Raw genomic sequence first — 24823 nt, 5'->3', positions numbered from 1 at the left:
TGTCTTCAAAAGCTGCGTTTTTTTTCATAAATGTGTTATGGTTATGTACAATTTAATTTATGAGCTTTTTGTTAAGAGACCGACTTTTTGCGGTTATGAGGTTATGTAACAGGATATGATACTATTTTTGTAGAAATATCGTTATGGTCTCTTCAGTATTTTCTGGTATTTTTTTGGTTATTTTTACTATGAAGACACCTCTTGACGCCCTATGTCCCACTAAGGATTGAGGACCGGAAGAAACGATTAAACTTCTACGGTTTTAATTCGCATTCAGTAAATTCAAACGCTTTTTAAAATGTGCAAAAAAGTGTTCAATGTTAAGAAGAGTTGAGAAAAGATGATTTAATATTCTTGTATAACCTTAAAAAGAGCAAAAAGTTAAATTTGCTCTTTCAAAATATCAAATTTTATAAGAATCAACCAATTTTCAAAGCCACTAACTTTTTTAACATTCTTTTGTTTAATAATCCAGTTTTTTTTTAACTTACAACTTACAACTAAAAAGAAACAAACACCAAACTTAAAAATTTTCGCATTTTGGGTATAAAGAAACATTAAGTTTATTGCGAAGAGCAAGTGGTTGGCAACACTGCACAACTCAGCTAATGTGGCGTCACGCACTCTCTTATGGGCGCAATCTTGTTTCTATCATTCTTGGCATTACTGTATATATACTTTTGTAAAAAATAGTGAGCATTGAATATCTATTGGGTTGTTTGTATCATAAGTACGTAATATATATGATTTAATTTTTATCAACAAAATATCTATGTAGGTATACTAAAGTACTATGAAGTTATTGTGAAGAAAGTAGTAAGAGAAAGCCTATATTTTTACTATTTTCCTTTTTCGTAAATAATCACTATTTTCAACAAAGTACACACAATAAGTAATCGATTAAAAATAGTTCTGTGCTACTTGCCTAGATAGTTTCCAAAATACCTACTCTAGCTGCTTTCTAAAACTTAATAAGCCTTCGTACTGAAAATCATACTTTAAACGAAAGATTTACAAGCACAGTACTACAAATAAATATTTCCGCTCTCACTTGCGCAAAACAACTAAAAAGTACGAGTAAAAACCAAATTGTAATCAAATAAATCGAACTTCTTAAAGAGTTAAACTTTTTCCCAATTAAAAATGATGAACGCAAAAAGTGAGCTTTGAAAACTGAAAAGTCATAAAGAGAGATGACCAAATAAGAAAGACTTAAGCGCCGAACTTATTGCCGAAAATATTTAATACATTTAATACATTTTTTTTAAATACATACTTCCTTTAACTTTTTTGTAACCCAGAAAACTACGCCAATTTTGAAGCCAATATTAATTAATGAAATTATAAACATACATTTCCGCAGCGTACGCACGCACCTACACAATCTGCCGAAATTGGGAAAAATTAAAAACTAAACACCATGTAAAGACGGAAAAATAAATAATAAAAACAAATAGTGAGAAATGAGGTAGACACCAACAAGGTAAGCCGCCAACAGCAACAATAGCAGCGAAACGTATAATTGAACGATCTTCTCCCTTTTGAGTAGCTCGAAGTGTGCGAGCGATTCTGTTTTATTTCAGGTGTTTTATTTCATTTCTTTGCTACGACGATTTGGGTGCCGTTGTTGCTGATATTGCTGATAATCATGAAGTCGTACGCTCTTTACCATCTTGCTCATTGGTGCCCGCTCGCAGTGTTATTGCTATAGCTATTGAAATAAGTATGAGTATGAGCGAAGTGTTTTGAATTTTGTGTTAGCACATTTTGTTATTGTGGCTGGGCAAAAGAAAGCATTTAATGAAGAAAGCATTCAAATGAACAGATCATTTTGTGAAAGAGTGCAGCAGCAGCGAGAGAAAGTAGTTGAAAAAAACAGAAACAAAACAGAAAGGCTTATGGCAACACAACCTAGCACAATTATGTACTTGCACATGTACTAGTGCCTGCATGTATACACTAATATAGAAGAAGCTATTTAAGTGCTAAATTATTACGACCTAAGTTTATTAGCATTGGTCAGCGCCTTATTTCAAACTCCAAGGCAGTACTTCCTCGTAGCCAAATGTAATAAATAGTGGTTGCCAATACGTTTTTTATATATCATTTTGTATATTATGTAAGTCTTAAATTTAGATATTTTTCACCTCAGAAAACAAAGACAATCATATGCAATTTTAAAGATGTGTTTTCAAGAACTTGCAAAGAAGAAGGCTAAACATCGCTATATCTAAATTTATTGTCAAGAACTAAATTTAACTGAGGTCAAGTAACTGTTAAAGACGACGACTCACAAGTATCGGCATCTAGCAACATCCCGAAACTGAATTAAAGGTTTGGTCATCACTGGATGGACGAAAAGCACTTACTGAAACTTTTTAAACCTTCTTATGGCTTCTCACGGGCATACTAACTGGACAAGGCTATACTGACCGTATGACCACCAGATTCAGAGCATTTTCCTTACTTTTTTTCTTTCTTCCTTTTCTTTTCTTTTGAAGATCCATATAGAGATGAGCAAAAGGTATAATGCATCCAAAACTTTATGCGCAAATGTCACGCCCATTGCTAAATACGTTTCAGATTTCTGATGGACCATTTCTTCGAAGAACGGGGAAATTAAAGGGATATTATTTGTGGCATATAAATTGCAAGCCTTCACCTGGGTATTAAAATGGGCCTGAGCGGCCACTGTGCGCTTTTTATGGCACGTCAAACTTAGTCTAACTTAGGGGGCTTCATACGTCAAAAATTTACAAAACAATCGATTGTAAAAGTTCCCCATAGATACAAAGTTATTGTAGAAAATGTAACTGCCCACATCAAAGTTTAAACTCATTTTTCTCGAAACTACTTTTTCCGGCACGATCTCCATGATAAGTCACACAGTTTTTAATATTTTTTGATGCGGTTTTCTTTAATATTCGAAAGTATTTTCTCTATAGTCTGTCGAGCCGGATTTTTGATATTTTTATTAAACATATTAAAGTATGACATTTATCACGTAAAAAGCACACTTTTTTTAAAATGCCGTAAATTACAAATTACAATTTTCGAAATTCAAAAATGTGGCTCAACAACTATAACTACAACTTTATTTTACAAGATTTTTTTTTTTATTTTTAACAGATCCATCAACATTTCAAGGAGTAATGATACAGACCGTTGTACTTCGGGTCACGTGATTTTTTATATACTAATTTTTGTAAAGAAAAATTAAAATAAATTCTTTTATAAAGTTTAAGTACTAATAAACAATGTATAAAATTTTTTTATATTAAATAATTTCTATTGCAATCCCTTCTAAAAAAAGTGTTTTCTTTTAGCGCATTTTTGACGCTGCTGGACGTATGTAACCTCTTAAATTTATTTTAAGATCGCTTTATCAATGTCCAGATAATTATTATATATTATGTCACATTAATTTAGAAATTACCAAAAAAAAAATTATAGCATTGCGTTTGTTCCACTTTGTCCGACAGGTAACAGATAATTTCTCATAATTACAAATAACAAAATGTTTCAACGGATGTCTTAGAATATTCGCTCTGTGACAAGTTGCGTAATGTTGAAAATGTATATCTTTGGAAATGACTTCAGCAATTTCTGGTCAGAAGAAGTTGTTTGTGTCTCATGGTAATAAACGTCGGGAGAGAATGAGTAACTTTTCCTGTCCAATGTGCTCGCTCTTGCCTAAACCTCGAAAAAATACCGACATTTTCAAACCATCTCTGCTAAACTCTCAACACTTCGATGTTAGATTTACACGATTTCTCTCCATTGTATGTCCGTGTATTTCTCAATGGTACACATGTTCATACATGAAAGCTGTACAGCAACAGCACTGCACTACCGACACAAATATATGGCTGATAGTAGGAGAGTGAAATACTTTGTACAGCTAATTAGGGAATTTATTTTTCTTGCACTCTAGTTCTTGCTACTTATGTAAGTATATGTATATCTATTGTCACAGCGCAGTCCTTAACAAATGTTTTTTTGCCAATTACCAGTTACATAATACAACATTTCTATTTGTACTTTTTCAGCGCTTTAGGCTTTCTTTAGCCTGAAAATTGCCTTTGTTATACTTTTTAAATACAGCCTTTGGTGGAATTCTCTTGCAGTCACCACACAACGCGCAAGACAGCTGGCGACTGTCTTATCGCAAATGCACATCAAAATTTTAGCCACGCAACCAGCCGGCTAAGCTTCATATTCGCTGGAACTAAACAGACGGTTTAATGTATTTTTGTTTTTATTCGCTGTGCAATAAAAGCCGCAACAGCACTTTTGTTTTATTGAGGTGTTCAGCATGTTTTTGAAAAAGGGCTTTTCTGTACGAATTTCTACATAAAATTACATTCGGTTGTATAAATTTTGCAACCAAACTTTTTGAAATATTAACGGTATGTAATTGCTACTAAAAGCGGTACTATAATACCATATGTACATACGTGCATGCAATTAGGACTTTCATTCTTCATTTTGACACAACTTTACGAGTAATAGAAAAAGTTTTTCTCATGGCGTTGCCATATAAGTTTTTAATATATGTAAATAGGATACACAAAACTTCAATATACTTTTATATGTTTACTAAAACATAAATTACAAAGAAAAAATGATGTAATCATCACATTTTTGCCGTAATTTTTATTCAAGCCAGGTTAGGTTGAAGTCATTGCGCTAGAAAGGAATACCACCTTGATCAAAAAGTTCTCGGAATATATTCAAAAAATTCAAAATACAATTTTATTCCTCAAAAGTGATATCACCTTCAAAGTACTCCCCATCAACTACAACGCACTTATGCCAGCGTTTAATCCATCTCTCGAAATATTTCTGGAACTCTATTTTGGGTATAGTCATCAGTGCCGTATTCGGTCTATGCAGTACTTCCTTTCGAATGTTAAAACGCGCTCCTTCGATCAAACATAAAAAAATGGCAGGAAGCCATATCAGGTGAATTCGATGACCGTTGGATGGTATTCGTTTCGTTTTTGGTCAAAAATTCACGGATAATGATAACACTGTTAGACCGTGCGTTGTCATGGGGCAAAATCCACGAGTTGTTTTCCCACAAATCCTTTATTTTTTGGCGAATTACTTCACCTAAATGTCTCACAACTCCTAAATAGGTGTTTGTCCCCTTTTAAGTGTTTGGCCGAGCTCCTACTCCTATTTGTAGCGTGCGTCTTAATGTAGTTCCACAAATGGAGGGACCTGCAGTTTCAAGCCGACTCCGAACGGCAGATATTTTTTATGAGGAGCTCTTTCATGGCAAAAATACACTCGGAGGTTTGCCATTGCCTGCCGAGGGGCGACCGCTACTAGAAACAACTTTTTCTTTATTTTGGTGTTTCACCGAGATTCGAACCTACGTTCTCTCTGAATTCCTAATGGTAGTCACGCACCAACCCATTCGGTTACGGCGGCCGTATTATTAATTGTCTGACCTCTGGCGAAAATTCGTGGTGTAAAAAATCGTTGTAATCCCTAAAAACCGTGAGCATCGCTTTCGCTGGTTTTTTTGGTCTTTTTTCATTCGGAGCTCTCCACTGACTCGCCTGTTGACTGCATTACGTATCGCACTTATAAACCTACGTCCCGTCACCAGTAATAATGCGTTTGATTAATCTTGCGTCAGACTCTGTCTTGGAAATCATGTCTGTGGTTATATTCAGACGGACTCTCTTTTGCATGAAACTCAGGTCCTTTAGACCAACTCTCCCTCAACAAGGCACAAACTCAAATAATTAACTACAATGTCCTGAACGGATTCAAAAGCAATGTTTAAATCCTCTCTCTGCTCTTTGATGGTTAATTTGCGGTTCTTGATCAACTTTTTTTCTCATTTCATTGATGTTTTCATCAGTTTTCGATGTCGACGGCCTGCCACTACGTTCGTCATCCTCGATGGACTCACGACCTCTTCAGAAACATTCAAGTCACTTTTATACGGCTACTTTCTTTGGGGTATCATTACCGAAACAGTTTTCCAACATTTCTGAATTTTTCGCACCATTGAATCCATTTTGGACCCAAGTATTAATACAAATTCGTTGTTGCAAATTAGAATTTATTTATAAAACTGTAAAAAATCGAGAACACATGCAGATTTTGACCAGAAATCGCATTTTAACCATCAATCACTCACCGTACTCGCCTAATATGGCTGCCTGTAACTTCTACCTATTCGAAAAATTTCATTTGGCCACGAAAGGAAAACGTTTAGTGTCCGTAGAAGCCATCCAAAAGGCTGAACACTGAAACACTCTTTCGAAAAGCTTTTTGATCGAGCAAAACAGAGTATCGAGGCCAGAGGGGACTATTTTGAAAAAATAAACTCGAAGTTATCAGAACAAAGATCCTGTCGTTTCTATTTTAGCTCAGTCTTGTTTATTTTAGGCTTCATCTTGTAGATTTACTCAAGACGGCGCTACTTTTACAAATGTCAAGCAATGGCGATAAAATTTTGGTAGAAATGTTAATCACAGATGTGGCAACCTTACAGACCTCAAATCAGTTGAGTTGGAGGGTCACCTGATGGTTATTCCGGGAACTTTTTTATGAAGGTGGTATATTTTGCATGTATAGGGTGATCAAACGTGATGCAGATCTTTGACAGCAATTATTTGTGATATGTTTTCAGACAATTTGTACTACAGGCTTGACAAACTTGGTGAAGGAGCGATACTCGGTTGAACAGCACATACAAGCGATCCAAACATTTTATGAAAACGGTCGTTCGGCAAGATACATATTTCGCATATTTCGCACATTACAAGAAAAATCAATATGAGCAATGAAGGATTCTAGAGGTCTGTAGCGTACACGTTCATGACAGAAGTTTGTTTTAAACAGTTTGAGATGTGCATAATAGCTTCTATTTCCACCCTGCAGTCTGTTGTTTATGCAGATAAGCGGGCCTGCTGTACTACTTATGGTAAGTTTACTCCTAAGTACCTAGGAAGGATTCGACTTTTTGAAGATAAAATACTTAGCGATTTATCATTTCCAGTATTACAGTTAGAGTGGTGTGGTGTAGCCACTGATTTGTGGCTTTCGAGCCATGGAAAATAATAAAAACAACCCCACATTTCAATTCCATGAAAACATTCTTTGTAAATAACATCTATATGGCCGGTCCTTACATCATGTGCCTTCGATCGGTTCCCCAAAGGGCCCGATGGTCTAGAATTTTCAAAAAATCGAGTTTTTTGTTTTTGATATTTCGAAAGTATAGGCTTTTAAGAATATACTGAGAAATTTTTGGAAATATATTCCCAGTATTTTCGATTCTACAGACGTTTTAGCAGGTAGAGTCAGATTCTTCACGCAGCAGCATTAATGGAAAATATCCACTCTCAAAACTTTAAACTCAATCATCGCAAAACTACTTTTTTCAGCCTGATGTTGTCAAAAATAGTCAAAAAAGCAACTATTCAACCGAATCGTCTGAAATTTTATATTTTGTTCAGAAAATCAATGGCTAACGCCCTTACTAGTATCATATTATTATTTCAATTATTTTCTATTTTTTTATTAAAAAACTGAAAAACCCCGATTTTTAGAGTGTCAAATTCAAAACCGCGCCGTTTTCCTAATTTTTTTTATTCTAGTACGGGACATAGCTACAGTCATACTGATTAATAATTTTTTTGGTTTTTGTGTTTTAGATAAATAGAATAGCCGAAATGGACAACACCAATTTTTCGAGAGGGTCAACTAACTTCAGCGCCATTTTTAAAATTATTAAAATTAAAACAAATTTTTTTTCATTTTTGCATATAAAAGAAGTTAATTAAAAAGCCTAAAAGATTTAAATATCATTTTTCATTTTTTTTATTGTAAAAAAAAAATTCCTGAAAATACCCTAAATTTTCGAGCTGTCTAGAGGAGACCCTTTAATGTGATATTTGAGACCCTTTAATGCAAGATTTGTGAGAGAGAGAGTGACAAGATTTAAGTTTGTTAAATTTGTGAAAGAGAAAACGGCTGAAGGAGGAGAAAGCAGATGTTTCGAACAACGAAAGATTCGCATGGAGCATTGTACATATATGGAAGTGAGGTATATTGAAAGTAATGGTAAGTAAATTAGGATGTAGATGAGTTGATTAGAAGGCGGTATGAATGTATTATCTATAGTTCCCCTAGCAGAAATTAGTTTTTGAAGAAGTTAAAGAAAAAAATTAATTTTGATAATTTATTCCTTTTCTGTCAAAATGAAAATTTAGTCATATTTGATAGCACACCCAGTAAAAAATTTACAATATTTACAGTGAGAAATTTACGTATACTACTCATATAGGTAAATACGTAATTGTACATCAGCCATTGGGGATTAAAAGGTGCGTTCCATCCTATACTAAGAATAGCTGTTTATCTCCGATATTGTATGAAAATGTTCAAGAAAAAAATTAAGAATTGCACTTTGCTTTGCAATTGCGGCATTTGAAATTCACTTCAGAATTGAAAAAGCCATACAACAAAAATAACAAGAAGTCTCACTAAAATGTGAGGAAAATAAAACAAAATACTTAACATACATAGTTGCTATGTGTACTAAACCTGCTGGAAATGAATAAATATAAAAAAGCAATAACAAACAGCACAAAAGTACCAACAAATCAGCGATAGATTATTCCCAAAACTTGTTCAAGCCACGACGGCGACTTTCAATTGCAACAATAGCAATAAAAACAACGCTATTCGGCACCAGTTCGAACAAAATGCAGACAATAGCAGCAGCAGCAACAGCAACAGCAACTACAACCAGCACCTAAGAAGCCAATGTTGATGTGCTGTTTGTTGTATGTAGAGTTGTTGTAGAGTGGTGTGATTGGTGCCTGCGTCAGTTGGTTGTGTTGGCTTAGTGAATGTTCAAATGTTTCAATTCTGTTGAGTTTGTCACTGCTGCTGCTGTTGTTGTTGTTGTTGTTTCTATTATTTTTATTGCTATTTTTATTTCTCATTTTTAAGGTATTTACTGTTCATACTGTTTTTGTTGTCGTCAAGTTGTTGCCAATTCATGGCACAGCGGTAGTGGCAAACAACAGCCGCACCAAAATAGTCACGCAGAACAGGTTGCAGTGCCATTTAACGCGAAATGCCACAACAAATGAATGCGCGAAAACAAAAACAAAACCAAACACATACTAGTGCCTAACATTAAAATTAAAAATAAGAAGAAGAAAATAATTTTATAAATAAAGAAACCAACCTGAAATGTGCTGTGAAGACAAGAAAATGAAGTATGTGAGCAAAATGTGAAAAAACTTGGACTTTTATGCTTTAACATACACACGTACACATACATACTTGCACTTATATGCATACAGATATATTGCATACAGGCATGCACGAGTATGTACGTATGTATTTGTGCATCTGCACTCCAGTAGTAGCATTGCATTTGCGCGTACTTCACCGGTTTAGGTCAATCATTCATTGCTGAATGTGGAAAAATAATTGCATTGCATTTCACTTTGCGGTATTCAGGCGACGACAATGGCGACGATGATGCCTGCGACTAGCTCACTTTAACGCTAACCCACTATGCTTGATTTGGGCCGTAGACAATTCTTAAGAAATGGGCGAATGCGCATCAAATTAACAGTCACAAAAAATTACCAAATCCATTAATACGGATTTTTATTGTTACAAATTTTGGTTGCATATCTTGCACAAAGCTCACACAAGACGTTCACAGTAGCACATACATATATATGTATGTGTTTAAGAACTTGTCCCATGTGCTCTTCTCTTATTCTCTATTTTACCGAATATTAAGAGCGAATTGCGCAAACTCGTCACGACCCTCTTATTTTCTACTATCACCAGCAGATACTAATTTTCTGGAGTTTCGAGCTTTCATATTTTATTTTTGTGAGACTTCTCCAAATCATCGACGTATCTACAAGGTGGTAAAAAATGTCTGTACATCTCTTAAGGGGGGGGTAAGGGATAAACGCTAAAAAAACACTTTTTTCATGAATTTATTGTAGCGAAACGGTTCAAGTCAGTTTATTAAAAGTTGTTGCATATTATAAGGTAACATTTCAAGAATATTTGGTAAAATTTTCATGTAAAAATATTGCAAAATGAGCGAATGAGAGCACATTTACGTAGACGTCTTTTCAAAAATACATTTTGCAGTAGTCAGCATATCTCAGCGTAGAATCATCTGAAATCAAAAAAATTGAATAATTTAGTTAAAGTATGAGTTAAACTTCCCCCCAACGTTTATTTTGACGATTTATTTTCATTTTCAGCCATTTGGTAGTCGTTTGAAGTAAAAAGTGATTTTTGACGAAAAAATGCCGCCATTTTGTAGGTGTAAAACCACCTTAATATAAAAAATAAATGGCAAAAAAAAAAAAAGTTGGGAGGAGGTCTTTTATATGTAAAATATGTGTGCAAAATTTCAAAAGGATCGGTTGAGTAGTTTTCAAATGCCAATGACTACGCACTTAAAAAAAAAAGGTTCGAGAAAACCGTGTTTAAAGTTTGTAACGGACTACGCGCGCAACTGCTGCGTCTCGGCAGATGTTTGAGGCGGCTCGGCTTTATGCTCTATAACTTAAAAAGTTTTGCTCGGATTGACTTAAAATTTTAACACGGTATTTTTGAAGTGTTTTACTACAATAACATGCAAAAAAAAAATCGATTTTTATCCCTTACCCCCCCCCCCCCCCTTATCCCCCCCCCCCCTTAATTGTGTATAAAGTGGTTTTGTTGTTGTTGAAGTGGTTGAGTATTTCTACTAAAATAATCCTAATTAGCAACCAGCACCGTTTTATTTCCACTGCCCTCGTGTGATGATGCCTTGTTTTTTGTTTTTATTTTTTTTTTTGCTTCTAAGTCAGATCCATTTCGCGAGCTCCAAGTATAGGAGTATAGCAGCAAATTCTTTATCTCGATGTCTGAGATCTCATTAATTTGCTGTAAGAAATGCTTACCGACGGAGCGAAGTCGTGCCCTAGCTAGTCCTGAACAACATTCACATAAGTAGTGGAGCGAAAAAGACTTTCCTTCACCCCTTCCGCTTGACAGTTTCTGCAGATGGAATTGAAGGGAAGGTTAAGTTTGGCTACATGATCCCCTACCTTCCAATGACCTATAAGGGTTGCAGTGATGCGTAATGATGTTTGGTCGAGAGCATCCAAACAGGCAATTCGTCCTTTGGATTTTGTACGACGGTCATGTGTTTTTTGTTGTATTACATGTAGTTAATTGCTCCCACCTTCTTTCGGCTAAAGCATGATAGTGTGAAGCAATGGATGCTTTTATTGTGTTGAGTGGGTTCTCGACTGCCACCGCCTCTGCTATGTCTAGTGTCAAACCTTTTCTTGCTAGCTCATCCGCTATCTCATTACCCCGTATGTTCCTATGACCGAGATTCCATATCAGAGTAATTTCAAGCCAATGACTAAGGAATTCTAGTTCCTCTCTACACTGTAAGACTAGTTTGGATGAAATGAAGTTGGAGTATAAGGCCTTTATAGCTGCTTGACTGTCTGAGAAGATAGCTACTCTTGCACAAACTTCCCTGTAGAGTTTTAGTGATTTGCATGCTTCTCTGATCGCTAATAGTTCTGCCATCGTCAAGAAGTCGAATTGACTGAGATAGGTTGGGCGGCTCCGAATGGAAGCCAGCTCCCACCCCACAGTTCATCTTAGAACCGTCAGTGTAGGTTTCAATATCGTATCTTCCAATCATCTTCCCTTTGCCCTATTCGGCTCTCGGTGGAAATGCTACCGTAAAGTCTTTATTGAAGTTAAAGTCGGGGACTGTGTAGTCAGATCTGTTTTTGAGCAGCGAGTGTACCTGTAAGAGGATCTTGCAGTGATCGTCTGACCTTGTTGTCCAGCTTCCTATGTCTCTGAGTCTCACCGCGCTATAAGTAGCGATTGTTTTTATATGTAAGTCTAATGGTAATAGATGAGCTAGTATATTGAGCGCTTCAGTAGGGCTGGTGCTAAGCGCTTTTGTACATACATAGTTAAGATACACGCTGTTCTTTGTATCTAGTTCAACTTGGTTTGGTTGTATTTTTTTTTTATTGCGGGCCACCAGACTAGTGCCGCATATGTTAGTATCGGTCTTACAATGGCTGTGTAGGACCAATTGGATAGTTTTGGTTGGAGACCCCATCTTTTACCCAACATTCTCTTACACGTGCAAAGTGCTATATTCGGACCTCCAGCTGAGTTTGGTTTCTAAGATAACACCTAAGTATTTTGCCTTTTGGGTTATCATAAGACTAAATAAAAAAAATAAAAAAAAATTAAAAAAAATAATTGGCGCGTACACTTCTGTTAGGTGTTTGGCCGAGCTCCTCCTCCTATTTGTATCATAAGACTAACGCCGCTTAATTTTGGGGGATTAAAGTTTGGTATCTTGGTTTTCTTAGTAAATAGCATCAGTTCAGATTTGCTTAGGTTTAGTACACTTAAACCACAATCCGTGGCCCAATTGCTGAGTAATCCCAGAGCTCCTTCCATAATCTCACTGATTATGGTTGGACACACTCCTGAAACCATTAGCACTACTTCAATTCCCTTTCGGTTGAATTTAGTAAGGATATTGTTGACAACTAATAACCACAGCAAAGGGAACAAGACCCCTCCCTGAGGGGTTCTCCTGTTGACAGAGCGTTTTATCGTGCTACGAATGTTCTCGCGCAAACGCTTTAAAACGTCTAAATAATATTCAGCGTTAACCGATTTTGCGATTTGTGCGATTTTCAAGCACAATTTCCTTTACTTTTCCAATGCTTTCGTCGTTTACTGATGTTGCTGGACGACGTTCATGAGGCAAGTTTTCAACCGATGTACGACCCTCTTTGAACGATTTGTACCACTGGAAAACACGTGCACGCGATAGAGCAGAGTCCCCATAGGTTGTCTGCAACATTTTTAAGGCGTCTGAAGCCCTTTGTTGGAATAGAAAAATTTCAAACAAATTCTTTGAATTTCCATCGTTAAATTCGAAGAACACACTCGAGCTTGACTTGTTTACAGTAGCACAGAAAACAAACTATGTGACATATCACGCTGAAATTTGCCATGTAAGCTTATAACAGTCCTACCAAAAAACAAAAAAATTATTTTTGCCATAACGTCTCGTTCATATTTGAGCAGAAGCTATTTCATGGTGAAACTATAAAACTTCAATATTTTGTACAGACCTTCCGCTTGCGTAGCAATCAACTATTCTACTAATGAGTTTTAACCCAAAACAAGCACATTTTTGGTGGTGATCTTATTTCACTCTGTTTTAACTCTGGAAACTACTGTAATTTTTTTCTACTTTACAAGCTTAAGCATCTCAATACTGACTCTTGTTCTACTGCTTACACGTGGGATGGATTCTCGCTCTTTAGGGTGTGTCACTTTAGTCCATCTTGCATTTAAATGAGAATCAGTCGCATTGGAATTTTTTTCTTCCACGTTTTCCATAAGCTGCCAGCATTTGGCAAAATTTTTCTTCTATACAGAAACTTTCAGACCAGGCTGTACTTAAATCGTTAGTTAAGTTTTAACTTTTGTTTTGATGAGATGAACGGGTGCTTTTATACAAATCGCATAAAGGTCCTTTTACACACAACAGTGTCGCGTCAGTTCTGTTCATTTTTAGTTAAATACAACAGTTGAATGGTGAAAACAGGATTTCATCAAAGTTCATCGTCAGGCAATTTTTAGCCGTTCAACTTTTTCTTTGTGCAACTCTGGGTTCTATGGGAACTATGTATGCGTTCATTTTTAGAATTGTAGGGAATCGTTTACTACATATACGTACAGCAAACCAATGAAAAATTCAGTGTATCTGTTTGTTAATGTACGTAGCGGCCCTTCAATCAATTGCAATTGAACTATACGAGTATGAATGCTAGCGCTTCGCTAAAGCAGTAGCTTGCACTGATTTTCCACCATAAAACTTGCAGGGTTAACAGGGCATAATAAAAAAATAAGAAACAAAATGACAAAAAAAGAAATATTCCCAAAAGTTGTTGCCAAAAGTTGTTGCCAAAATGGTTGCTAAAAAATAAATTCTTTTCCAAAAACCAATTTGTTTAACAAGTATATTTTATCTAAAGATTTAACAAAAAATTAAAAAATGTTAAGAACAGAAGATATTTCACTTTAAAAACTCTATATAAAAAGGTTCAGCATTGAATAAAAAAAAAATTGACTTTACTTCCTATTGTACTCAGGCTTAATACAAATAATTTTAGTATCCAATAGCCGATATTGCGACCTAAAAGATCTTTTGGGAGTAGTTAGAACTAGTCCTGCTGACCGGCAGTACTACTGTAAATGTGTTTAATCAGGTTATATTTGTCCTAGATGTTCCCTGCATCAGGTTGGGAATTAATTGAAAGCCAAATTCATTGAGTAAATTTTCCTCCTCGTGAACAAAATTCAGAATATCTGCATTCTTGATTTCATTCGGATTCATCCAGACAATATAGTTTCACAAAATATGCTCTGTGACTTCATCATCCGCCAGACAGAGTCTCATTCCTAATGTGAATTTTTGAGAGATGGTAATTTAAGTGATATGATTTAAGTGATCTGTCGAAAACCAATCTACTTTACGCAGATTATGCACTTTCCTATTGTAGATAAAAGGTTTAAAAGCCTTTTGGCTTGCGGGAGTTCTTATGTGACTTCCCAATGGGTAATTCTTTGAGTATTATTCCAATTATTGTATTTACCCTGCATTTACACTCAGTCCCTGACCTGTGCAACAAATAGAATGACATGGCCTCTGGATAGCTTCCAAACAGCCGTTTGAGATCAAACTAATGTAAAAGGGCGCAGCAATCCACTTTGTTGTTTAAGTATAAAAGAGGGCATGTGTATATGTTCCCTCCATTAATTTTAAATGAACAAAGCTGGGTAAATAACAAATAATTTGTCCATGGAAATTTCTGAAAATTTTGTTTGATTATTATATAATACCCACAACAATTTTCCACCAGATCCATTGAAAAGTGAATTTGTTTTTCGGTTAATTTACATGTAAAGAAAAAACCTTGAGTCAATTCTCACCTGCCACCGCCCAACTTGGAGCTGCGATGATTGCGCCGTTGGTGTTGAAAAATTTAAATTATTAAAAGTTAGGCAAGACTACAACAACAAACAAAGCTAAATTTGCTTTTAAAGAAACTGTATTATTCCCACGGAAATAAGGGAGAACAATAGGCAAGGCAAAATATACGCAGCCAATTGGAATGACAAATGTGTTGGCAGCAGCGCGAAAGGCACACGCACACATGTATGTTTATATGTATGGTGCGTACTAACACAAGGTTAGCGCGAAGCATGCAACATTGAACAACTTTGTTATTAAGTCAATTCAAATCGTATATTGAATGGAATAAAATTTTGTACTCAAGCAAAACTATGTTAATGAGTAGCTGATAACGGTTTTTAGGCCTTTCAAAGATATAAAAATTTTTTTTTTTTTACACTGTGACAAAAGTTATTGTTTTTTTTTTCAAACGAAAGTTAAAAAATCAGTTATGTGAACTGAGATTCCTTAGGCAAGTTTTTGTTTATTAACGCGAGCTTCCACTTTTGCTTTCAATCGCATATTTTTGAATTGTATATAAATTTAAATTATACTAATGACTTCACCACATACAAACGCACTCACACTATTATATTCATGCACGAACATTATAGATGCTTAGCTCACTTGTTTTTGTGTATTGGCTCGCTTTGCAGGCTCATTATAACGGTTACACTTTCACTGATGCCTCCACACTCAGCCGCACCAAGGCAACAAAGAAAAACGTGGAAACCAAAATAACAATTATAGTAGTAGTAGCAACAGCAACAAAGGCAAACAAGCAGCAGCAGTGCGACAGCCAGCAGCAACATCACCAGCACTAGCTCCAGTAGTAACGGCGTCATCGTCATTAAAGACATCATCACAAGCATTATTGATCCATGCAGAGGAGACTCATTTGTGTCATTTTAGTTAGCCGAGAAGGCAGGCAAACAGTCGATCAGCGGCTTAGCGCCAATCGATGTTGGAGAAATCTTAAAAGATTAATAGTCGGATTGATACAAGCATACATACACACATATGCATACACATACTTACTTACTTCTATATATAATACAAGGTCTTTCAAGTTCGATTTTCATGTTTGGCAGTGCTTTGTTTAACCTGATGTTGGAAAAAGATCGGCCGAGCCGCAGAACTTAATCGCTCAGGCCCAATTTTTTATAAGAGCGTACAATTGTTGGCGTATGCCGATGATATTGACATCATCGGCTTTAACAACCGCGCTGTTAGTTCTGCTTTTTCCAAACTGGATAAAGTAGCAAAGCGAATGGGTCTGGTGGTGAACGAGGACAAAACGAAGTACCTCCTGCCATCAGATAAGCGGTCGGCGCACTCGCGTATCCGCATTCACGTCACTGTTGACTGTTATGATTTCGAGGTTGTAAGAGACTTCGTTTATTTAGGAACCAGCATTAACACCGACATTAATGTCAGCCTGGAAATCCAAATTAACTAAGTAGGTAACTGAGTAGTAAAGTCCCCTCTCGACGAACAAAACTAACACTCTACAAGGCTCTCATCATACCCGTTCTAACGTATGGCGCAGAAGGGTGGGCGATGACAACATCCGATGAAGCGACGCTTGGAGTGTACGTTGGTAACGCTGAATATCGCAGGTGATGGAAGGACGAAATGAATGAGCTTTACAACGACATAGACATAGCGCAGCGAATAAAGATCCAACGGCTATGCTAGCTGAGTCATGTCGTCCGAATGGATACAAACACTCCGGCTCTGAAAATATTTGATGCGGTACCAGCTGGTGGTAGCAGAGCTAGAAGAAGGCCGCCTCTGCGTTGGAAAGATCAGGTGGTGTGTCCAACTGGCGCCCGTTAGCACGAGAAAGAAACGACTGGCGCACATTGTTAAATTCGGACAAAATCGCAAATTTGTTTGCATATAACTTTTTAGAAAATCATAAGGTGTCCAATCAACTAGGATCTCCACTCGTCTCAAATTTAGTTGATACAGCTATAAACCAACTAAATTCGCAAGAAGTAGACACTCCACTATCTGAATACGTGGATTGAGATTATGTTCAGGATCTTCTGCATAATGCACCACTGAGGAAATCTGCAGGGCATGATGACATAAAAAATATTATGCTCAGACACCTACCTAAAGAGGCCGTGATATATTTTACTTTTTTGATAAACTCTTGCATCAAATTGCAATATTTCCCTAATGCGTGGAAAACAGCTAAAATAATTCCAATTCGCAAGCCGGGCAAGCCAGCAAACGCAGCTGATAGCTACCGCCCTATTAGTCTTCTAAGCAGCTTAAGCAAGGTTTTTAAAAAAATTATCAAAAATAAAATATCCCTGTTCCTAGACACCCATAAGATTATACCAAACGAGCAATTTGGATTTAGACAACATCATAGTACGACTCATCAGATTAAACGAATCTATAATCACGTCAAATCTAACTTCGATTACAAGAGAAAGCTTTTGATTCGATATGGCATGATGGTCTTATTTACAAATTAATAAATTTAAAATTTCCGTTACCACTAGTAAAAATCATAAATTGCTTTTTAAAAAAATCGCTACTTTTGCGTGTTTCTGAATGACGAATACTCTGACATGATCGAATTACCCGCTGGAGTTCCCCAGGGATCGGTACTTGGTCCTTTACTGTACATTATTTATTGCTCTGATTTTCCCAAATTAGCCAAATGTTCATATGCTATGTATGCAGATGACATTGGCATATTTTATTCGCATGCGTTTGGTAACCAAATCGTAACCAAACTTCAAGATGCACTCCAAAACATGACAGACTACTTGTGTACTTGGAAAATAAAATTAAACATTAGTAAGACGCAAGCTATCTTTTTCACTAGAAAAAGAAGTCATTGCTTTATACCAAGTACAGGTTTGAAATTAGGTAGTTATGATATCCCGTGGGGCAATACCGTACGATATCTGGGGGTGATTTTTGATAAAAAAAGTATATTTTTGCGAGTATGTAAAGTACATACAGGAGAAAGTAAATTTGGCGATTAAAACGTTATATCCCCTAATAAATAGACGCTCTGGCTTAAGTGATGAAAATAAACTAATAATTTATAAGTCTATATTTCAGCCAATAATATTATATGCCTGTCCAGCCTGGAGTAATATCGCAAAGTCGCATGTTAAGAAACTGCAAATCTGCCAAAATAAGGTACTCAAAATGAGTATTAATGACATATTAATTAGGAATTTGTCATCTTTTTTCCCCCATGACCACAAGGGTAGAAATCGTGACGACGAGGAGACTGCCTTTTGTTTTCCCCTTCCACTTCAAGGACGCATAATTCCATGAAATTTTTGTTTTTTAAATTCATTTTGTGTGCTCTTAATATATAAATAAATAAATGATAAAAAAATGGATAGCAAAAATATCAATAGCTTTTTTTTTTAATCGCCGTCAAAAAATGCTGGGCCTCTAGACTAGAATACCCCCTTAAGGGGGGAAGCTGGTCTAGAATTTTGAAAAAATCGAAAATTTTTTTTTTTTGTTTTGATTTTCCTCTTTTATTCGAAAAAAACGACGGCTGAAGCGCATCGAGAGCTACAAAAAGTTTATGGAGATGCTGCTTTAAGTGAAACAACGTGCCGAGATTGGTTTCGTCGCTTCAAAGACGGTGATTTTAAAGTTGACGCCCGTCTGCATGAAGTAAGGTCAAAAACTTTCGAAGACGCTGAACTGGAGGCATTCCTCAATAAGGATCTCTGTCAAACGCAAGAAGAGCTTGCTTCAGTACTAGGAATTATCCGCCAATCCATTTTCAAGCGATTGCATGCTTTTGGGAATGATTCAGAAACAGGTGGCTTGAGTTCCTTATGAGTTAAAACCAAGGGATGTTGAACATCGTTTTTGCGCCTGTGAACAACTGCTCCAGCGGCAAAAAAAAGAAGGGTTTTCTTCATCGCATCGTGTCGGGTGATGAAAAATGGATTCATTACAACAATGGAAAGAAAAGAAAATCATCGCCTCGGCCGAATATTCACGCTGCGAGGGTTATGCTATGTATTTGGTGGGACCAAGTTGGTGTTATTTACTATGAACTGTTAAAACCAAGCGAAACCATCACTGGGGATCGGTATCGACTTCAATTGATGCGATTGAGCCGAGCACTGTGCGAGAAGCGGCCGCAATACGCGGAGAGGTATGAAAAAGTGTTTCTACAGCATGACAACGCCCGGCCAGCAGTTGCATTCATATGAAGACATCAAAAAATGGCTTAATCCGTGGATAGGCACAGCAGTTGGAAACTTGCTTAGTTCATGAAACCGTGACAACTTTAGGCAACTCAACTTGATTCGACTTTTAGTAAATGTCTTCGATGCTTTCCTATAAATAGGGATTACCAAGTCACAATAGAAAAACGTTTCAGCAGAATCTACTTTTCTCTATTTTAAACGTCTCTCGTTAAGTCTTTTTCAATTGCGTTTTCCTCAAAATTAAGTGTTTTTTTTTATTTTTATACCCTAGCTCAAAAAGTGTTGCCCAATCATTTTCCAAATTGATTTCATATCAACCTAAATTTGGAGTAACCTTATATATGATATATACATATATAATAGGCGCTTACATTGGAGGAGCTCCTCCTCCTAATTGTGACGTGCGTCTTGATGTTGTTCCATAAAGGGAGGAACCTACAGTTTCAAGCCGATTCCGATCACAACCGATGGTTTTTTATCAGGAGCTTTTTCCCGCCGGAGGTTTGCCATTGTCGAGGGGCGGCCGTTTTTAGAAAAAGCCTTTTTAATGAACTTTTGTTAGTCTACCCATATTTGGACCTATTCAGTACTTTCGCTATTTGGGTTTTATACGATTCATAAAAGTATCTTACAAGTCGTTGCTTTATTGAATAACAGCTTTTGTTAGTTTAGTATTTATAGTGGCTCATTGTGTTGGCCATTTCCACTACTTTTATGGGTATTGTTTGTAAAATGTAATCAAATTATTTAAATGGTTGACAGCGCATGTGTGAAGTGAACTGTGATTGGCAAAAATTATTCAAGCAAATCATAGAAAGTTTATGCACTTGCAGTTGCCATTGTACACCTCTCCAGTCGAGTAATATAAGCTTTAAAAGTAAAAGTTTCCATGCAAATTGCTAATAACTAAACGAGTCAGATGAAGAAATGGAAAACAAAAGAACGCCGTTTTTATAGAGCATAAAGTTTACTTTTATGTCAACTCTGCTTGTGATCACAGCCAATTTACAATAACAATACGTAATTAATATGAATATTTCGAAATAGCTACATCTTCGAGCACCCACATCCATTGGCAATCCAAATTTACGTCATCTTACTCGTATGTGGGTATGTGAATTTTAAAAAAGAGCGTAACTTTGCATTTTCGTGCGATTTAGTCTGATGGATAATGCCATATTAGCTCCAGCTGCAGAATTACGCTGCTCAGGCTTAATATTTTATGAAAGTGCACAATTACTGGCCTACGAAGAGTATATACAAGGTGTCGCAAAATTATTTATCCATTTTTTTTCGGAATAACTTTTTTACTAAATAACAAAAAAATCATGTTGAGTGGTGGAAATGTTTATTTCGACCTTCACGCGCTCCAATGCTTGTCTGTTAAAATACTGCAGCTCTCTATTTCACAAGTGTCAAATGAAGTACGATGCCATTTGCAAAAATTATAAATCTAACATTTTTATTTATTCCTCAATGTTTATTTTGCCTCCTTCAAAGTAGTCCCTCTCAGATATATTTAATGCCGTGACGACTATATTCTTTGCGTCCGAGCGCTGGGAGAGGTATAGTATAGTTATGTATTCAAGCTATAGACGAGTTTTTCTCAAAACTATACACTATCAACTATGGCGTACACGATAACTCGAAAAGTTATTGACCGATCTCCCTGAAATTTTGCACACATCCTTATTATAATATTACTTTCTATGTGTTTCAAGTTTTCGAACATTTTTCGAAAAAATAATTTTTTCGAAGCAAAAGTAATAGGAAAATTCGCCCCAAAATTCATTTTTTTAAGCATTTTATTCCGCGAATTTTTTCCCCATTTTTGTTTAACTCATATACAAATTATGACATTAATAAACAATAAAAATTTTAGTTTTTTGTATTCAGCAACACTCTTTGAAAAAGCCTTTAGATCGGTCGAAACCGTATATCGAGGCCAGACTGGACTATTTTGAATAAATAAGCTCAAAATGAACAGAACAAAGCTCCTGTCGCTTCTATTTTAGCTCAGTCTTGTTTATATTGGACTTCACCTTGTATTTATTGATCTACATATGTCTGTTTTTTTTTTTTGCCTAAGATGTAGTTCGCGGAATGCTGTCTCTTAGGCATAATTACATTGTTGTTTTAAAGCAATAAATTGCGCCCCTTCGATAAATTTTTTTCGAAAGCAGAAAATCGGCGCGCACACCCTAACACGGCTAACCTTTGCATCTGTCAAAAAAAACTAAATACGTCATATAGGTGAAACTGTAAACATTTGTTCGGGACTTGTGTATAACACAAAAAAAAAAACAAAAAAAAAATCGAAACGTCACCTCACAGCTCGTAATTGCGTACCATTAATTATCCAGCATTATTTACCCAACAATTTGCATATACTCTCTTAAAGAGCAATGTATCCAAAATAGTGCTCGAAAACCAAATTTTGCGAAAACTAGCATATTTCAGGAGCCGCCGATTGATTCCTTTTTACATCCAAACAGTAAAATTTAAAATAAGAGTCTTCAACGTAAAATATTCTACTCGGCAATTTCGACTATATGAAAAGAATATTTACTTAATTTATGAATATAAATTCATTTTTTTTTTCAAACTTTAATCAGCTGCTTTTCTTGCTTGCTAAATCTCATGAGTAAAAATATTTCCAGCAAGGATTTGTTGCTTCACCTCAGAATGAAATGTGATTTTTGCTCACTCGATTTGCGCTTCCATGCAAATTTTTACAGTGCACGTAGATCAAATCTTGATAATTTATGATAATTAATTAAAAATTATCAGCTCACCCATCGGGCCTAATATTATCGACTTTGATACTTTGAACTGATAATTAATAGTCCTCACTTGATAAAATCACACTCGTTAAAGCCCCCCAGTTTGGTCATCCGAAGCACAGAGGGAGAGTAACTTCGTATGCCACGTCAATCACACACTCGTCCAATCTGTCGTTGCTCAGACGGCAACGAAGTAATATGAGTAGGTGCTGTGTTGATATTTTCCATATATCACCAACACAGTCTCAGACTTTTCGTAAACCAACCGATCCCGGTGATGGCCAATCAACTGATTTCTTCATAGCCGCTGAGAGCCGTTTAAGGGTCTGATGCTGGACACATTCCTGCATTCTATACATCGTGTAAAGCCCCTGTTTATGTCGATCAACCGTTACTCATATCCCTTATTATTTCATTGCATATGCAATATGAGAGGAAAGTTCTCTCTTATCCAGCGTATTCTCTAGCTTTTGTCTCCTGAGATTATTTTCTCTTAACAAATTTGAAGAAATGGCCTAATTTAAAGGGCTCGAGCAATCACATACGAGTACATTATTTTGAAAAACGTCGGAGTTAGTTTATCGAATTAAAAAGCGACTAAGTAAGTGGAAAAATGAGCTATTTCCTTACATTTTTCAGGGCTCGTGCTCACATAAAAATGAAATATGTATTCGTATATATAAATTATTCCAATTTCACTCTCCTCACCCAAATCCAATTTAAAATGATTCCAATTTCACTCACCTTACTGTTACTGCAATAATAAATATCCGACATTTTGTTGCTTATTTCTTCAAATGTTGCTCTTTCAAAACTATTGACAAAGTTTTATTGCAGAAGCAATTTTCACATGAAACTCACTCTTTTTCCAAAATTTTTTTACTGTTATATTTACAAATATATTTATTGCTCTTAATGCCGTGAAATTTTTTTCAAATTCAAACGATTTCTTTTTTTCAACGCACAAAAAGTAGTATTATAGAATTCTTCATAAACAACACACAATACTTTTTTGTTTCTCTTTTTAGTTGTGGTGGTGTGGTCAAAGTATGAGTAGAATGTCCGTTGCTTTTCTTTAAGAGCATTAAGTGTTTTTAATAAACATAAATTCAGGTATGAAATATAAATTAATAACACAAGCATAAAGAAACGCGAAAATTAGAAAAAAAAGTCAGCAACAATGCGGTTGACGGCAACTTTCTACTTCAGCGCGCACATTGCAATCCGGTAACAGTAGCAGCACAATAACAATAACATCAGTTACTTATTGTACTAAGTAGTAAGACACAGCAGCAAACATCTCGATCGTGTACACACATACTATAGTAGCGTTGAGAGAAGACAACAACAGCGCGCGTTCAAGCTGCAGCAGCAATATTTTCACCGGGAGGGAAAATCGTTGCCGTGCAATTCCTTCAATCAACTGTGTACATATGTATGTACGCATGTATGAAAGCACTGTCGATCGCCGGCAACAACACAAATAGGCAGTAACGTTACTTATTACTTATAAGCGCACTACACCAATGCCGATTGAGAAAATCATTCACGAGAAAATCGTTGGTTGATGCATCTGTATATATGTATGTATATGTACATATGTATTTTAAGTCAGGTTGCTGACGTTGGCTTCTTATTGTTAGTATTTATTTATTTCTTTTTTTTTTGTTTTATGTTGTTGATTTGACAGATTTAGACTTTTACGCGATTCGCCACAATGTTCGGCTCACATTTCACATTTTTTAAGATTTTCTTTTGACACCTTAGTTGCAATTCACAACAACTCAATGTTCGTTCACGTCAACGAAAAATGCACTCAAAATCAAGAACAATTAGAACACAGAAGTATAAAATACAATACCAACACACAGTAACAGCATAAATTAATAATAAACAATATTGTTAAGTGCGCTTGCTGCCAATTAGCCGAGCAGAACACCCCACAAACGGCTACAACTGCGAATTGAAGAGGGGCGTAAGTAATACGATGCCTAATTTTATACACAGGGACTCGCTTGTAAACTGGTCAAAACAATAGCAAAACGTCAGAAATACGTAAGCACACTGCTTTCCAAAAAACAACAAAAAATAAAGCCGACAAACGTACAATATTTAACTTCAACGGATACTGCAACACGCAGCGTTGAATTGCTGTTATTCACCAACTCGCACTAAACCGCACTCGTACAAAGTTCCAAACGAACTGAAAGTGCACAATTCAAGAAATAACCAAACCAAGAAAATCTCCAAGCAATGAATAAAAGCAGACATCAGCGACAGCGCAGCTGACTTCACCTCTTACTTTTTTAACATTTAGCATTTAAGCATTTCCAGTTTCGGTGTAGCGCGTGGTAACTTGGCTGTAAGCGGCTACAACGATCATGCTGTCGAACCTGGCAAAATTTTGTAGGCGCGATCAGTTTTACTGAGCTGCCGAGACAATTGATGTTGCTGTCTTCGACTACTCATACAACTTTTTGTTGCCAACAGCAACTGTAATGTTGTGAGTAACAATATTTGTTGTGAATGCATGAGTTAGTTTGCCTTAATCTGTTGCGTGTTGTTAGCGCATGCATTCGGGTGCAACTTGTTTGAGCGATTGTTGAATTCAAAAGTAATAGAACTTGAGGTGCAAATATTTGTGTATACAGTAGTGGCGCACTATTGAACACATCTCGCGTATTCCAACGTTATTGAATGAATTTCATCATTATTTTGAAAATGTTCGATCTTTAAGAACA

At 36.1% G+C, this 24823-nt stretch overlaps 1 protein-coding gene across 1 annotated transcript in view; it reads right to left on the bottom strand.

Moving 5' to 3' along the window:
• Nucleotides 1–24271, bottom strand: part of LOC129237487 (uncharacterized) — a 134489-nt gene extending 110218 nt beyond the window's left edge. The window contains exon 1 of the mRNA XM_054872266.1: nt 22827–24271. Coding sequence (XP_054728241.1) covers nt 22827–22859 — 33 coding nt within the window. The 5' untranslated portion in view covers nt 22860–24271. The remainder of the gene's footprint in view (nt 1–22826) is intronic.
• Nucleotides 24272–24823: the final 552 nt, after the last annotated feature.

The sequence above is a fragment of the Anastrepha obliqua genome, chromosome 2 (genome assembly GCF_027943255.1).
Source record: "Anastrepha obliqua isolate idAnaObli1 chromosome 2, idAnaObli1_1.0, whole genome shotgun sequence".
Lineage (NCBI taxonomy): Eukaryota > Metazoa > Arthropoda > Insecta > Diptera > Tephritidae > Anastrepha > Anastrepha obliqua.
This window is presented reverse-complemented; position numbering and strand designations above follow the sequence as displayed.